Source organism: Delphinus delphis, chromosome 17 (assembly GCF_949987515.2).
Source record: "Delphinus delphis chromosome 17, mDelDel1.2, whole genome shotgun sequence".
NCBI lineage: Eukaryota > Metazoa > Chordata > Mammalia > Artiodactyla > Delphinidae > Delphinus > Delphinus delphis.
This window is the reverse complement of record NC_082699.1, coordinates 41,260,741-41,278,970: the sequence shown is the minus strand read 5'-3', so window position 1 is coordinate 41,278,970 and position 18,230 is coordinate 41,260,741. Positions and strand designations below refer to the sequence as shown.

The 18,230-nt window shown below is 44.9% G+C and overlaps 1 protein-coding gene across 1 annotated transcript in view; it reads right to left on the bottom strand.

The window, feature by feature from the left end:
• Window positions 1-18,230, bottom strand: part of SDC2 (syndecan 2) — a 122,160-nt gene that overhangs the window by 13,704 nt on the left and 90,226 nt on the right. Inside the window, exon 2 of the mRNA XM_059994939.1 lies at window positions 3,046-3,157. Within this exon, the coding sequence (XP_059850922.1) occupies window positions 3,046-3,157 (112 nt within the window). The remainder of the gene's footprint in view (window positions 1-3,045; window positions 3,158-18,230) is intronic.

Sequence of the window (18,230 nt, the reverse complement as noted above, 5' to 3'; positions counted from 1 at the left end):
TTTTCTCATCAGACTCTTGGTTCCTTGAGGACAAGAACCTAGTTTTTCATCTGTGTCCCAAGAACATGGCCTAGTGTCTGTCTGGTCCACGGTGAATGCCCATGAAACATTTAAGTGAATGGTTGAAGTTTTCATGTCTGCCAATGTCCACCCCTGAGTGCACATATATAGTCTGGTACCATCTTCTCAGCTGGGAAGCACCCTCTAGGCCTCTGGCCATTTTCCTCCAGTCTCTTTGCTCTTCCACTGAATAGCATGACGGGAGTGAGGACAGAGGGAACGAAACCCTCTGGCCAAAACCTGGGGGATCCCAGTCTCCAGCTGGGACTGGGCATCAGCTAGGCAGGGTCTCCTCATTCTGGAGTAGAGTTTTAAGACACAAGGAGGCAGTAGAGCAAAGGAGTGAAAGAGAACACATTCTCAAGCCCAACTCCCTGGCCCCTATCCCAGCTCCATTTCTTTCCAACAGTGTGATCTGAGGCAAGTTATTCAATCTCCCTGAGCCTCAGGTTTTTTCATGTGAAAAACGGAGATAATACAATCTCTCTTTACAGAGATATTAGAAGACTAGGAACAGTGCCTGACACGCAGTAAGGGCTTTACAAATTTTAGTTACAGCTTCTATTACCTTTAAGCTGAAAATCAACATCCCCAGTGCAATGCAAGGAGGTTTCCAAAATCCAGAATGATATACTTCTTTGTTTTAAAAAAAATAATTTATTTATTTTTAAAATTTATTTTATTTTTGGCTGTGTTGGGTTTTCGTTGCTGCACGCGTGCTTTCTCTAGTTGCGGTGAGCGGGGGCTACTCTTCATTGCAGTATGAGGGCTTCTCATTGAGATGGCTTCTCTTGCTGTGGAGCATGGGCTCTAGGCACACGGGCTTCAGTAGTTGCAGCACACGGGCTCAGTAGCTGTGGCTCACGGGCTCTAGAGCGCAGGCTCAGTAGTTGTGGTGCAGAGGCTTAGTTGTTCTGCGGTATGTGGGATCTTACCGGACCAGGGCTCAAACCTGTGTACCCTGCATTGGCAGGTGGATTCTTAACCACTGTGCCACCAGGGAAGCCCCAGAATGATACCCTTCTTCGTAGCAATGATCTGCCTAAGGCTGGAGCCAAGGCAGGAGCAACGTGGGCCCACATTTAAGCCTCAGCTCGATCCGTCTGATGAGTGGTTCAGGATTTCAAATGACCCACTCCAATCCCCTTTCACCTGGATGGGGGGGAGTGGGGGAGGGGAGGTGCTGCCAGAGAGCAGGACTGAACCTGAGTCCTTTATATTAAACTTAGGGACACTCTTGGCAGAAGTCAGCAAAATGACTTGGACAACCTCCACAGATCTCTAACAACTCTTAGATTCTAAGATCTGTGAAATGGGGACCAAAATGTATCCATATTTATTATTTCCTGGGACATTTGGAAGAAGACAGTTACGAAGCACTTTTGAGGTGCTAACGGAAAAGAAGAGCGCCATGAGTGAACGGTATTAATAGAGTTGTGGACTCTGGAGAAGAACTTTTCACACTCTTCCCGCGTGTGCGTTATATATCACGTTCCCCAGAATAACTATTTTTACATGAGGGCTATTTTTACATGAGGACTGCATTGTAAGCTCATTGTTACTAGGTCAGCCACCACCCCTCTTGTCTTTCTCAGTCTTGCTGTTTCCCAACCTAAAACACTCACTCTTATGTAGCTAGAGCTCTCCCAAAGACACAACTCATTTTAATTTCCTCTGGGTCATTCTGAAGCCCAGGCCGATCTGATTGTGAGACATCGACATTCAGCGTAACTTTTACCAAATGTTGAACATAAAATGAACACTCAGATCAAGGAAGATCCTGGATAAGACTTGCCTAGCACGCTGCTGACTTTGAGTTCCTGACTGGATCCTTAACATATGCACAAGCTCTTCTTTCTCTGCTACCTGGGGGCCCATCCTGGCACAGGTGAAACATTTCCCAGGTATGGTAGACCGCAAAATCGGCCAAATCCTTTATTCCCCCTTGCATCCACATCCTCTGCAATGTGGCCCTGCAGCTCTTTTCATTAAGAGGCGGACTCCGGCCTGGCCGTATAACTGGCTCTGACCCATCAGACATGGTAGTGAAATTGTGCCAGTTTTAAGCCTTGGCTTCAAAAGGTTTTGCTCAGTCCTGCTTGCTGTCTTGGGATCTCTGCCTCCTCCCTGTGGACAAATGGCTGGCCTTCTGGAGGACGAGAGACCGCATGACCAGAGCCAAGTCTGCCCCATTGCCCCAGAGATATGACAGAATCCAGAGATCAGCAAAGCTGCAAACCCAACCTGCAACTGACCGTTGACATGTGAGGGAGCCCAGTCAGGCCAGCCTAAATTGCCACCCTGCAGAGTAATGAGCTCAATAAAATGACTGTTGTTTTCAGCCACTACACTTCGGGGTGGTTTGTTACGAGTCACTACTGCGGTGATAGATAACTGATACACCACTGGAGTTGAGGATATCACTGTACGATCATTTTACCTGGCTACTACGTTCTCCCTCCTGCGTTTGAGCAATACACTAGGAGTAAGAAAGTATAACTCTTCTTGGTCTCACCTATAATCTTTAAGGTAGGGTTGGCAGCTGTGTGAAACCAGTGTCTCAGGGATCTCTTTAAGGGTGGTTTCCATGACATCGCTCTGAAAGCCTTAATAATAAAATTAAAAGCTAATGTTGACAGAACACTGACTACATGCCAAGCAGCATACTCTAAGAGCTACAGATGTGTCAACCCCTTAAGCCTCACGACAAACCTATGTGGGAGGGCCTATGATTACCTTCCATTCTATAAATGAGGAAACCGAGGTTCAGCCACGTTAAATCCATTCCCAAGATCTCACAGCTCAAGTGGAGGGGAGCTAGAATTCACACCCAGATGCTGTGACTCCACAGGGCATGCTCTTAACCATCGTGCATACTGCCCGTCTCCTTGAAGTAAGTTCCACGTGTGTGTGTGTGTGCGTGCGCACACACGCACTTACACAAGCACAGAGAACAGAGGTGAGCGTGGACGTAGCCTGCCTTACCCGAGCCTGATGCAGAAGCATAGTCATCGTCATCAATAGGATACACTCCTGAAGCTTCTTCAATGGAGCTGTTGTCAAGGTACATGTCTTTATCAGACGTCAGCTCTGCCCGCTGAGAAAGGAGAGAGAAGGGATTCAGGATGATGAGAAATTAGGACATGAGCTTGTTCAAGTCACTGTGCAGGTTTACATCTCAGCGACTACCCGTCCCTCTCCCCTGTTCCTTGGAACCCACATTTCTAGCCCTACCCCTCCTTAGGGCACCCTGACAACTCATATTACGTCAAGGGCTGATCACAGACAAATGCCCCCGAGGGAAGCCTACAGAACCTAACTCAGTAACATGAAGATAGCTCAGAGGCCGAAGTGCCTATCACGGGCTGACCTCCTTACATCCCACTAAACCTGTCTGAGTTCCAGGGCCCCCCAGTGCTGGTTGGAACCATCTCAGGCATTCCTGTTGTCACAAAGTCACCGTGAGGCCCCTTTACTGGAAAAGTTACAAGACATTCAAATCATTTAAGACTTTCTTGGGGATGTATTAGGGTGTTGGGCAAAATCACTACCCAAGGATCCGTCAAGGTCCCTTGGATGTTTGCAGGCCCGGCCACACTCAGAGAGGCATCACCGCAGCCAGGAGCTCGTGGTGGCGGGCAGGCTGTCACAGGGCTTCCTGCCACAGCCCAGACGCACGCAGATGCCAGCACCATACCTCTCGAGGAGCAGGGCCTGCGAGGCTCGTGGACCAGGGCGACAGCCCACCGTGAGCCGCGTCTGGGGCTCACAGGCTTAGCAGAGCCTTAATGACAAATGCAGATAAACCCACATGAGCACATTCTTTTTATATTCCTGGCACTTGGTAACAGCAAATCACACCGTGAATGTGGAGAGGGATCATTCACTAAGTCGACCAGTTCCACAGCTTCTTAGCTCTTCGGTAAGCATTTTAGTATTACAATTCAACCTAATCCTACCAAGAGATCAAGTCGCATGAATTGGAGGCCGAGTAGATGTATAATTTTTTTTCTTAAATGGTTTCAGTAAATTGATATTTTACCACCAGTATCTCATGAGAGCCCAGAAACAAATACAGCAATCTGTCAGCTTCTAAACAACATCTGTGTTTGGAAAAAGGCAACACTCATTATTGTCCTAGTTTTAAAAATCAAATGGAATGTCTCTTCCTAATAGGAATGACAAAAAATGTTTCCCTCACTACAGAGGCTTTCATTAGATTCCCTTCAAAGCCTTCTGTTCCAGCTGTCACTGGGACTGCAACCTTCCTAGGAGGATGCTGGCCGCGCCCCATCACAGCACGTCTTCCCTCAGGTTTCAGCCGCTGGCTGGAGAGGCTGAAGGGTCCTCAACCCGAGTCCGTGTTCTCCAGGCGTCAGGGACAACTGACGGGGAGGTATGGGCGCCCACTCTGTGTGAGCCGCCACATCGGCACATTCTGAGAACTGAGACTTTAATCTGGGACTGGTTTCCTAGTGGCCTGGCCCGCAGGCACTGAGTGACCACCCTGTGCCAAGAGTGTGCTGGAGTTTCCTACTAGAACGGCCAGAGCTTAGCTCCGCCCTCTGAGGCCATTCTGCGTGACACGGGTCTCCAAGGCTCTCCCCAGTCCAGGCCTCGGGTGTTTTCCCAAGCTTGTGAACCGGCCGTATCAGGAGCCCTGGTCTCCACAGCCCCACCATCAGCGTCACTGAGCCACAGTATGCAGTCAGCTCCTTTGAGCGCGAGGACTGCACCTCCTACACCTTCAGTCCACCCCAACTCCCCACAATCATGTATCTGGCGTATAGTACATGCTCAGTAAACACTGCTTGGGCTGTTTCGTTTGTTGTCCTGCTTGTATTAAGCTTTGTCCTGTGAACCTCATCTGCGGGACCCTGTCGTTCTTTCTCTCAAATCCTGTCTACAAAACAGGCTCCGACTTCTTCAGTCCTTCCATGTCCCCTCGTTCCAAACTACTATTTTGGATTTTGTAGCCTATGAACAGTTTAAGACAAACTCTCAGTGTTATTTATTTTTTATATATATACATTTTTAAATTTTATTTATTTTATTTTTTGGGCTGTGTTGGGTCTTTGTTGCTGCGCGCGGGCTTTCTCTAGTTGCGGTGAGCGGGGGCTACTCTTTGTTGTGGTGCGCGGGCTTCTCATTGCGGTGGCTTCTCTTGTCGCGGAGCATGGGCTATAGGCATGCGGGCTTCAGTAGTTGTGGCATGCAGGCTCAGTAGTTGTGGCGCATGGGCTCTAGAGGACAGGCTCAGTAGTTGCGGCTCACAGGTTTAGTTGCTCTGCGGCACGTGGGATCTTCCCGGACCAGGGCCTGAACCCGTGTCCCCTGCATTGTCAGGCGGATTCTCAACCACTGCGTCACCAGGGAAGCACTCAGTGTTATTTTAAATTGTTGCCCCTCAGCAGAGCACACTTGGAGAAGGCAGGGCCTCAAATGCCCTGTGTGTGCTCCCCGGGCCTCTAAGACTGCATGGGGACTCAATAAATATTTGCCAATTGAGATTACCGAAAGCAAATTGGCCTTCGACTCAGGCTTCAGAGATAACACATGTCACAAGACCCCTAAAGTTGAAATCTTTCCATCTGAAGCCTGGGAGATCACTGGCCCCAAACCTCCCACACACATGGCATGGCACCTGGCTTAAGTGACCTTGAGTCTTAAAAGCAGAAACCTGTTTGCCTTTTCTTAACATTGAACGCCTTTTTCCTCCTGGCTCTGTTAAAGAAGTTTGAGGTGGCACCGGCCACACGAAGATATTTAATCCCTCCTTGTAAACTGAATTTCTATTCATTAGGTGACCCAGTTGTCGGATGGACATGTCTGTCACACTCACAGGCAGATGGGCCAAAAACGCCTCCCAGAGGATTCTGGCCACCGCACAGTTCAACCACACGGGGAGGCTTGACAAGCAAGTCACTTCTCCAGGACAACCGGCTCCTTAGGAAGAAGCTTGCAGACCTGAATTACTGTAAGACTTGGGGTCAGGATGCATGTAGAGAAGCTGGCTTGCCCTCAGGCTCTGCGGAGCTCCAGGGTGGTCCTGTGGCTGACGGGATGTTTAATGTGCTCAAAGGCAGCTAAAAATATTTGTTCCTCCAGCATCCGGTGTGGTGCAAATAATGATGACCTCACACTAAAAGTTAACTCCTGCTCTGATGTCAGGGGCACAAGCACCTAAGAGGAATTACCAATATCTATCCTTCTATAGAGTCCAATTTAAGCAGACTCCTTTTCACTCGGTAGCAGATAATGCTCAAAGAAACACCTCCACTGTCTTTCCTTTTAAACAAAAACCACCTTCACACACATGATAATTCCTTGGGTGAAGCCTCCGCAGTCTGTGGAAAGGATTGCTGCAGTTAACATGCCTGGAGAGGAAAAAGAATTCTGCGTTGACATTCCCTGGGGGCAAGATGTGCATCTCTAGAAAGCCAAGAGAAGGGGTGACTCAAGGCTACTGCTTCTACACCAGCCAACTGCGATGTGCCTCACGAAGCAGAAAACCCCAAGACACACTGAACGCTCTCGTGTTTGATGAGACAGAGCCACTGGATGAAAGGAACCAGGAGGAAATGGACAGAGGCACAGCCCAGGGTGCGGAGATGCAGCCGGACGGTAGGATTTCCTAATGCATTTGTTTCACTTGGGACCAGCCATCTCTACGAGGCAGCGCCAATACTGTTGGCTAACAGGGCTCAGAGTACAAGCTGGAAGAAAAACAAAGCTGGTCTTTCAGACCTCTCCCCCCTTGGCTGATGCAAGACATGCATGCAGGGGAGCAAAGGGAAGTTGTAGAGAGCAGCTGGGTACACGAGAAGGAAAACTGACTGCAGGACCAAACGGAGGTTCAACCACGGAAACGGAGCTCTAAGTTGCCTTCATAGCGGAAGCAGCTCCTCCCAGAGGAGAAGGTCCACTGCCTGAGGGCTGGGTCCCCACACGTCTGGAAGGCAGGCAAGGTAACACGTTTGTCTCCCAACTCCATCCCTTCTTTTCTAGCCTTCGAACTGCAGCAACCTCATCATGCTGGGTCCACACCATTACAGAGGCCTCCGTACTTAGCCACCGCTCAAGACGTTGTCTTTGAACCCACTGTCTGCTGAGGGACTATTCTTAAATATGATCGCATTGCTCCCCTGCTGGAAAAAACCCTTTAGTGGCTCCCTATCACCTATAGGATGAAAGAAAAATGCCTTTTCCTTGAAAGAATACCATATGACCTCACCTGCATTTCCAGTGTCAGCTGCTGCCACTTCCTCTGCCCAAACCCTGGGCTCCATGACCAAAAAAACTCCACTCAGAGACCTGGGGACACCAATTTCCTTTATACAAAACCCCTAAGAGGAAATACACTCCTCTAAGGACAGAAAATTGAGGAAAACAATGGTGATCTAGGCCTCACATACACGAGAATGGTGAAAACTAATATTCTGACAAGACGGTTCGGCCCAAACATACATGGTATTTGTAATAAAAATGAACAGAGAAAATGCTGATCCAGTGCCTGGAAGACCACAAGTGCACCAATCTCGATTTTAGTAAGCAATATCACAAAGCTGCCCGCTTTCTCAGCAAAGAAAATCGTGGGACGGCAACTGAACAAATCTACTTGTTGGTTTTTTCTTGTGAGGTGAAGCTTACATCGAACAAATATCATGTTTCAAAGTGCCAGGGTGGAAATCTTTTATTTAGAAATTAGAGGTCTTCCTTGAAAGATACACTGCCTTATCTACTAGATGAATGTCCTCTAAATGCCTTAAACTGGTGCAACCGATAAACAGCGGTCAAGATAATTAAAGCTCAAAGCAGTAGGTGTTAAATTCACCTTATGGTGGAAACTTAGGTTGATAACAAAGTCAGAAAGTAGAAAACCTAACTATTTATGGATACCACTCCCAGACCCAAGCTTCAGAAAATTATCCTTTGGACATGAAAATTAAATATTCACGTGGCCTGCTATGACATTCTAAATCACATCTTAGATAACAAACACCTGGATGGTGTCTCCGTTTTAGGATAAAGGCACATCCAGTCCTGACTTAGACTCAAATGTATATTAAATTTTATGGTGATTACAAAGCACCAAACTGGCTGTAACTTTACCTTATTTTTCCAGAGGTGACTTAATAAACTATTTTATTACTAGCTAACACACACTGGAAAAGAAATAATAGTTAACATTTTCTCCCACATAGTCTCACAGAGATGATACACTTGCCCTTACGATGAACTTGCCAATTCTGGCTTAGGTAGGGCCCAGAGGAACATATAATCTTAGAGCTTGACTGGACACTACAGGTATCCAGGTGACCTATTTATTTCAAAAGTGAAGACACAGAACACAGTGGCAAAGTCTCTTAAAATCACCCAGTCTAGTTGGTGGCCAAACTAGAGCCCCCAAAGCTTTGCCTCCTAATTCTTACTATGGCACCGTAATGTCCTGCAACGTGAAGCTATCAGAGCCAGTCAGCCTGGGGTTCAAAAGGATTAGCTGTAGCTAATGGTTAAGTGTTTATTATGTGCCACGCATTCTGTGCTAAGTGTTTATAAGCACTGGCACATTGAATCATCTCAACAATCTCCACTGCTGACCAAGGAACTGAGGCTTGTCCAAAGACAGGCGGCTCAGAAGTGGCGAGCAGGGGTTCACGTCCAAATCTGGGCTTCAAAGTGTGTGGTCATTGAGAGTGCTGGCCGTGCTGTGCCTTCCCCCAGCCTCCCTTGTGATTCACACACAATAAAGGTCCTGAGAAGAATTGTAATAAAGAGTCCTGCTGAACTCTGCTTGATCCAGGACTTTCAAACTTTGGCCATGGAAATTCTCCAACACCCCCCCTCCCCGAACATCTATTTAACATCTTTTAGAACTAGTATTCTTGGCATCACAGATGGGGAAAAAAATCTGTGTGAAGAGTTAGAATTCTAGCTTAACAATTTCTTCTCTGCCTAACTTCTTGCAAACTGCCCATGTGAAGGATGCCAACTGCCATTCATTCATTTTTAGTAATACCTTCATCTCTATCAGATGTCCCATCCAAACCAAAGATGTAATGGAAGGAAAGAAGCCTATGTTTATTGTTGGGAAAAGATACTGCTGTCCTTGAATATGTGAGATATGACTGCATTATATATTTCCAGGCAAATGCTATTGTATTTACCAAACACTTGTTTACAGAAAACTACCTGGTACCTAACAACGTCCTAGGCATATTCTACTAACCTGTATATAATTCCCACAAAAGCTGAGGTCAAAGGTGAGGTCACACATGAAAGCAAATTCTTAAATCCTTACTTAAGAAATCCTTAAGAAAGATCTTTAGCTCAGACCTGTTTCAAACACCTAGACTAGTCCTTAATTACTAGTCCTTTTAGCTTTTTGCTAAAGTCTCTAACTTTAAGAAACACTTCAGCATACCTTCCATAAAGTGGGGATTTAGTTTAAATTATTTACTGGTGCATATTAGGAAAATAAATCCAATGCTGAAAAGAAAAAATCAGGTTTATGAAGGCAGAATCACATTTGGGTGTGAGTGAGGCAAAAAGATGACTGGGCTGCTCATAAAAACGTCACATCAAAAAATAAATTCTAAAAAAAGTCAAATCATCAGCAACTGTGGAAAATTTCAACTGTTCCATGAACCTTTTGAAACAAACCAAAGCACGACAGATGACAGAATTCCTACCGTATCTATTCACAATCCTGCAGGTCTGAACCACTCATTTGGAATTGACCAGTCATGGCGGATTTTCCTGCTGGACACTGTAAACAGAGTGGGAATCTTATCTCACCACTTAGAATGTACGTTCCTTGAAGAGGTCCAGGAACCAGGAGCAGGTCTGATGTTTTCTGTATCCCCTACTGCTTTAGAGCCAGCATACGGTAAAGGTTCAAGAAAGAGTACGAGAAGTCACATTTTTCTGAAAGGCTAAACCCAAGCTTTAAGCCATTTGGTGAAAGGAAATAACCATGTATTTTAAATGTTAGCTGGTTACCTCACATCAAGGAAAACTCAATCGATGTACTCTTACTAGGTCTCTTTTTAAAAAGGGAGATCTGGGGGCTTCCCCGGTGGCGCAGTGGTTGAGAGCCCGCCTGCCGATGCAGGGCACACGGGTTCGTGCCCCGGTCTGGGAGGATCCCACATGCCGCGGAGCAGCTGGGCCCGGGAGCCATGGCCGCTGAGCCTGCGCGTCGGGAGCCTGTGCTCCGCAACGGGAGAGGCCACAACAGTGGGAGGTCCGCGTTCCGCAAAAAAAAAAAAAAAAAAAGGAGATCTGGGGGCTTCCCTGGTGGCGCAGTGGTTGAGAGTCCGCCTGCCAATGCAGGGGACACGGGTTCGTAGCCCTGTCCGGGAAGATCCCACATGCCGCGGAGCGGCTGGGCCCGTGAGCCATGGCCGCTGAGCCTGCGCGTCCGGAGCCTGTGCTCCGCGACGGGAGAGGCCACAACAGTGAGAGGCCCGCGTACCTAAAAAATAAAAAAAAAAATTAAAAAAAAAGGAGATCTGGAATTCAGCCTTTTACTGTGAGGAGAACTAACAGAAAGATAAGTATGACCTTAGAAGAATCCACCAACTCATTACGAATGCCTCCAATGAGCCGGTACAGCACTTGTCTCTGGAGAACATTTCAATGGCTGAAAAGTGTTTTAAAAAGTAACACTGAGTTAGTGTACTTCACAGTAGAAATTTTCCTCTTTGTTTAAAAAAAAGAACTGAATGTGGTTCAAAGTACTTAGATTTTCTAGCCAACAAAGCTCAAATAAAATCTTTCTCTAATAAAACGCTCAGTCCAATAATCAGCGTGTTAAAAAAAACAACAGCAAAATCATCTTGCCAAAGGATTACTTGACTCATCTCAATTTATATTTATGATTCAACAGAATCCACATCATTTTCACCAAACATGCCTCACTGTAGGTATATTGGTGCGGCTGGAGCTTCAAAATTATTTTTCTCCCTACAACGTTTGTCTGTTGAGTCTACGGTAGGGTACCTGGCTCAGTAAGTGGTTTGTTGGGTAAATTTCAACCATCCTCTCAGATAGGAGGACCCAGAAAATCCTGTATGCTTATTTAACGGAATGATGCAACCCTCCTCTGCCCCCAAGCATTACGACACACGGAACAGGCAGGATGCAGGTCCCCAGTCCCATTTCTCTTTAATCTAGACCTTGGTAACAATGAACAGCCCTGATTACACAGACTCGTTGAGAATATGCTCATCTACCGATAATCATACCACTGGCATATCACTCTACAAAACCCCATGTTCCAAAGCCCTTAGTTTCTATAAGCCACCATTTCATGAAGAAAAGCCCTCCACTAAATAAACCAAGCAGAAAGAAATCTAAACCTTGCACCCAATTTCTTGACATACTTTATGCTTTGTCACCTAGAGAAACTACAGGGACAGCTAATTAAATGCAAAATCTCTCACCTGGAGAGAGTTCTCACTTTATGTCCTTTCATAACTTCTGAATTTCGAAACATCTATACTACCAAAATTCAATCAATATGTTTTTCTTTTTAAATCCTCTTCCTGAGATTGGTTTACTTCTAATAGTAAACAAAAACCAGTCTTCCTCTCCGGGAGCAAGGAAGTCAACCGGAAGGTAGGGGGTTAGGGGTAGGTAATGGGGGACAAAAGCGGAACACACCAACACTTCTTACTTCTGTTTGTGGTGAAGCGTTCGGATTCTTGATCCAGAGAGAGAAGGGAAACCACCTTTGTCTCGAATTAAATTCGTTGGCTACAAAAACAGGGCTCTGTGAAGCAACGTATATTAAAGCAACGCTTGGGATGCAGAGTGGGATTATGTTGAATATGCATGACACACAAAAGGAAAATGTTCATGACTTACAGATGTGCTCCAAGTTGTGCTTTCTTCCTTTTTTGGAATATCAAACAGAGGGAAGTAAGAGGTTTGCAGCCATGTTATCATAAGCACTGCTGCCTCTCCCCCTCCCAAACTAGAATATTCCAGTTTTTATTTTGCCATCCATACGACCACAGTTTAGACTAGGGTAAAAATAGAAGTTGTGTGGGCCTAACCTGAAAACTCCCAAGTGTTGGAGAGGGTCAGTATTAATATATTCTAACTGAAATAACGAGATTCTGTTTCCTGGTGGCATTTGACAGGAGGGGGGCGGCGGGAAAGAGATTTGGAATTTATTTCTCATTCAGAAGTGTTTTGTAAAAACTACCATAATGGAACAGACTCCAAAGTAAGCACAGGAAGCCAACAGGCTCTGGTTTAGATTTAATAATTCACTCAAAAGGCTTTTCATCTGCTACAATTTTAGGCCCCAAGGCACAACCACATATACTCTCCACCCTATACGGGAGCTGACAGAGTGCCACAGGACACCTACGGGACAGAAAAATGGGAAAGACCCGTCCAAAGGGCACACCACGCCCTTCCAGGCTCCAGCTGATGCTGGAGCATGAACCTGCTCTTGGCAGTGAGCGGCGGTTGGTGGATGGAATTTCCAACTGAGCCTGTATTTCAGGTCTAAGCTAGCACTGAGTTTGAACCTTGATAGGAATATGGGAAGCTTTACTGCGGGCCAGTCAAGAGAAGCTTTATTTCAAAGATGCCAACTAAAAGAAATGGGCACAAGTCCTTTGGGAAGCACACTGGCAATGTGTTTTAAGAAGATATGAAATCTTTCTTACCATCTGATCAGGTATTTCTACTCTCAGGAATTATCCTAAGGAAATATTCTAAAAAGAAGGAGAGGTGGTATGGGAACATATGTATATGTATAATTGATTCACTTTGTTATAAAGCAGAAACTAACACACCATTGTAAAGCAATTATACCCCAATAAAGATGCTAAAAAAAAAAAGGAGAGGTGGGGTGTTTACTACTGCATTAAAGCGAACTCACTGAGACAACCTAAATGCAACCCTAGAGGGGTAGCTATGTCAATTGTGTATGATACGTTAATTTCTCAACACAGCCATTAAAAATCATATACCACAGAACAATGAGTAAAAAGTTTAGACAACACACTATATTTAAAAAGCATATATTGCTTTAATATTTTCTAATATTACAACTCTTAAAATTTCATATCATTTGGTTAAGCATTGAAAGGTGAGTGGAAAAATGAAGAGAGTTAATTGGTGAGGGTGGTGGCTTGTGAATGATTTCATTCCTAATTGATATTATTGTTATATTTTCCAACATATATATGCTGCTAAAGGCACAGAAAGCACAAGATCAATGGAAAGGGCCAGCGACCAACTTCCAAACACCAACAGTAACTTCTAACAGTTAATGCATTCAAACAGACAGGTACATACATATATAAAGAACCTAAAGAAAGCATCATGGGAGTATATGGGTGTATAAGTGACAAACACTAACAAAAAAAGTGAACACTTCAGAAAAGTGCCACAGAATCATACCACAGTGCTTGGGCCACTTCCGATCCAGTTTAACTGAAGCCATAAAGGCAAAAGGTATAGTAAAATGGACATTTAATCACAAGATTCTAGGTTCTAAAATGTCCTGGGTCTAATTACCCATCTCATTAGCTACTCTTTGCTCTTGAGTTATTTAAAGCAAGGAAGACACTCCACATCAAGGTGAGGCTGCCGGTGCCCCAGTCAACAAGCTCCTTTCCAGCTTAGTCCCCCCCTGCAGTGGCCACTACCTGACCTGGGAGCACTGTGCCCCCGACACACCTCCAGGGCTGATGTGCCAGTGAGCCCCCAAGATGTTTCGCGTTGTTCCTGGTTTTCAGAGTCCATTCTGTTACACTGATCTCATCTGTCTGCAAAGGGAGCCTCTTGTTCTATCTCTCCTTCTGCTGATTCCAGAGAGCCTTGGATTGGCACAGTGACTACCTGATCTAGGAGACTTTTTCAATGAAGAAAATGACATGCGGCTACTTCCTTACGCTGGAAGACTGAGAATGTGTCAGTACTTATCTAAATAAAAGGAACAAAGCTACACAGAGAGGGATACACCCAAAGGGGATGAGAACACGGATTTCAAAAGTGGAGTCAACGGCTTCCTTGATGGCACAGTGGATGGGAGTCTGCCTGCCGATACAGGGGACACAGGTTTGTGCCCCGGTCCGGGAAGATCCCACGTGCCGCGGAGCGGCTGGGCCTGTGAGCCATGGCCGCTGAGCCTGCGCGTCCGGAGCCTGTGCTCCGCAACGGGAGAGGTCACAACAGTGAGAGGCCCGCGTACCACAAAAAAAAAAAAAAAAAAAAAAAAAAAGTGGAGTCAAGCTGTTCTGAACATGGGCTTTTTTTAAATTTTTAATTTTATGTTGGAGTATTGTTAACAATGTTGTGTTAGCTTCAGGTGTACAGCAAAGTGATTCAGCTATACATATATCTATTCTTTTTCAAATTCTTTTCCCATGTAGGTTATTAAAGAACATTGAGCAGAGTTCCCCGTGCTATACAGTAGGTGCTTGTTGTCTATTTTAAATATAGCAATGTGTACATGAACAGTGGGCTTTTAACACCTAGTGCCAAGTCATAGCGGCGGCTGCACCGTATGCCGAAGGATTATTCACATTCTTGATTATCTACTGGAAAAACACTCTGCTTCTGCCCAAGGCACATAGCCCCTGGCCCTGTATTTCTTCTTGTTATATAAAGGAACTGTTCTTGATCGAACTTTCCAACCAGTAAACAATGAAGGCCAAGCAGCTTTTAAAGAAATGATTTCCTTGATAGAGAAAGCGGGGGGAAAAAGTTTAAAGGTATTAGAGTCCCATTATGAAATCCACTGTGGACCCTGCATGGAATTTCCCAAGAAACGAAGCCTGAGCTCCCAGACAAAAGCACCTGTTTCACAAGGACTGTTTACAGTCACGTGACCTGTGCCATCTCTCAAGCGAACGCAGTTTAGAAAGCGCTCCTGTTGGTGTTCTCAAGTGTTGTTTATGAGTTATTTATCTGAAGATAACATTTACAGTCTTGCCATAGGAAGAGGAAAGGAGATGTGTGGATAGTCATATTTTTTTCCAAAAACAGTAAACACTTTATTGGCTGTTCAAATTAACATGTGGGCAAAGCCTTCAAAAATCCAAAAGGTAACCTAATCCACCCCAGTGCTGCCTGTCTTTCTGATCTACCTCCATCAGAATCTATCTATGAAGACATTCTGACATTCTGCTGATGGAATCGTAACTCTTATTCTTAAAATACGAGGATGTCAAAGATGAAGGGAAAAACAGAGCCTGCAAGATGGTAAAATTACATACTCAGTTAAAAGATAATATTTAAGAAGCTCTTTAGAGAATATATTGAAAAGAGCCTGTCATTATTTTTTGCACCCAAATGAGGCCAATTCAGGGTACTTCGCTAGTGATAATTAAAAGTCTCAGCTGGAACACACATTCATAAGTACCATTTCATAGGAGACACAGCACTTCGTTTTCTAAAAATATGGGAGATAAGGAAAAGCAAATGGTTACGAGTCAAAAACATATCAGATCATCGCAAGGAATTTTTTTTTTTCTCCAGGTGAATCCAGTAATAAAAGCAGCTTACTAGCTGATTCCATCAGTTCTGAAGCAAGCCATACCGAAAGCCTCTGAGGGGATTTCGCACCCAACTGTGCTAAATTATTTTCTAAAAATTCCCACATTCCCCAGGATCTTTCCTTCTTCCCAAATTACTGGGCCAACCCATGCCTGCAAATGCCTTCTGCAAAGCAACCAATGGCAAGATCTATGTGAAAAGCCCCGCCTTTCCGGATGACAGCCGCCTGGAGCTACTTGTTACATCTTCATTTCCTAGAGAGCACAGGGTCTTACTGAGAATTAAAGCTCGGGGAGCCCAGTCCACATTCATGGTCTCTCACTTGGGTCCTGTCACAGCCTTTTGAGATGGGACCGGTTTCGAATAGATGGAACTGCTCCAGGCACCCCGCTGCCACATAGCGCCTCTGCCCACAGAGTAGAGTTTATTATTTAATTGGTACAAGATCAGCAGGCAGCCTGAGAAGAACTCTCTCCTGGGGCTCAAGAGTAAGAGACCCAAGGAAGATGCGGCCACTCCTCACTGGCCTCCAGGCCACAGCTGAGGATGTGGAAGCTAGGGGGCTATCAGTTTCTATCCTTCCTAACTTGGACTGGACCTACCTGCCTTTGGCCAATGCTCTGCAACACAGATATATGGATACTTCCATCTCTCTCTTCCAGCCGCTTACACACGGCTGGTAGAAAAACCACTTCTTCTTGCCCCCCCTGCTTTGGAGGCTGAGGGATTCGGCTGTCTGACGGCAGCTGCCAGGGCAACCTCTTCGGCATGCAAGCCAACAACCCCTCACCTAATAGCCTTTCCCCGCCCGGCCGCCCTGGCGCGCCGGTGCGGCCACAAGCCCTTCATTCAAGTGGTCACACGGCAGCGCAGCCCCTGTGGAAATCCGCTTGGAACTGTTCCAGCTCATACCAAAGAAGGAGGCTTCTAATACAGATTGTTCTTTTAAAATCCTTTACAAAAACAGCTGTAGTCAATCGCGCTGGGGAGCTCTGTAAAAAGCTGCCACTCGGAAAGCCCTAATATTGATTCTTTCCCCTTGCATGGCTTTTAAGAGAGCAATCCCATGGGAAGAAACCGTAATCAATTTCTTGAGACTTTGCTAACATGAAACAGTGTCTAAATTAAAATATACTTTTTAAAATGAAAGGAAAACCATAGTAAATACAAGAAATCCATCCGTTACCCTGCCTTTTATTCAAGGGCCAACGTGTTTGTCTTCAAAGAAAAGTCAGTTGAACAAATGCAATAATTATTAAATACTGATTAAATCTCAGCAACTCTTCTAAGAATTGTTTAGCAGGTGACCCTAGCCGAAAGATTAAAGGGAAATCTGTCTTCATTTGAGGTCTGACATTTCCAATTCTTCATTTGCAAGATAATATGCCATTTTCTCTGTGCCTATTCTTAGAGAAAACTATCAATTCTAAGCCTGTGTTTACAGACAGTCATGATTCCAAGTGGTCACATCCTGAATGGACGTCCAAATACCAGAATATTTTAAGTCTTTTCATAGGAATTCTGGTAGATATATTATTCTGTCAAATTTGCCTTTCCACATGTGGCCCTCTTAGAAACCCAAGCATGTCAAAAGGTGAAAAATCAATATTTAAAGCTACAATGTGCAAACAGAGCAATTTGGTGTTTTCAGATGAAAATTATATTAAAAACCCTCACCAACATCACCAGCCAATTTCTAGATTAAGCATTAAGGAAAAGCACAATTTCATATAATGTCTGTTATCTGTACTTCTATTTAGAAGAAAAAAACCTGAAGACTTTATTGAAATGCCATACATAAAATGCATACAGAATTCAAATCTAAGTAGACTGAAAAAACCCATAACACTGTGTCAGCATGGCACTCACCACGTGAATGAAATTAGATCTGATCACATCCAAAGAGCTGGCAAAAAAGAAAAAAACCAAGAAAACTTAACTGTCATTTGCTTTGCTCCCAAATAAGAGGAATCTCAATTTCAAGGGAATGAGCTACAATTTCTGTGGCAAATATCTGATATCTGATATCACATTCCTGGCATCCAAGGACCATAGGCGTTTACTCAGGGGTGGGTATACAATTTGCAGATTTATTAGTTGAGAAGTTTAACTCCCTCTCCACACCCAACCCAACCCCTCAAATTAGAGAAGGCCCCTGCTTTTTCACCAAACTAAATAAGTAAGAACTCAGAGTTCTATAAAACTCCGTAACACTAGCTGATCAAGGGCCTAAACCGTTGGCAAGTTAGGCCTCCTGGGGTTGTCACACAAGGAGGATTTCACAGCTTCACTGGCCTGGGCAGCCTTTTTAATCCCCAGTAAGTTATTTTAAGCAACTTTTCTCCAGCAAACAAATCTCTGGCCTTCCTCTCTTCCATTGTAAAATTGTTACAGCTCAGAAACAGCTAAGCATTAAGGAGAAACCAGAATTGGCCTGGTCAACTCATTTCAATTCCCTCCTTCCATTTGAATGCTCTAGATCAGGGCTGTCCGATACAATTGTCTGTGATGATGACAATGTTTAAGACATGCCTTGTCCAAAATGGGAGGCACTAGTCACATATAGCTATCGAGCAATTGAAATGTGGCTGGTGCAACAGAGGCACTGAATTTTTTATTTTATTTACTTTTAATCAATTGAAATT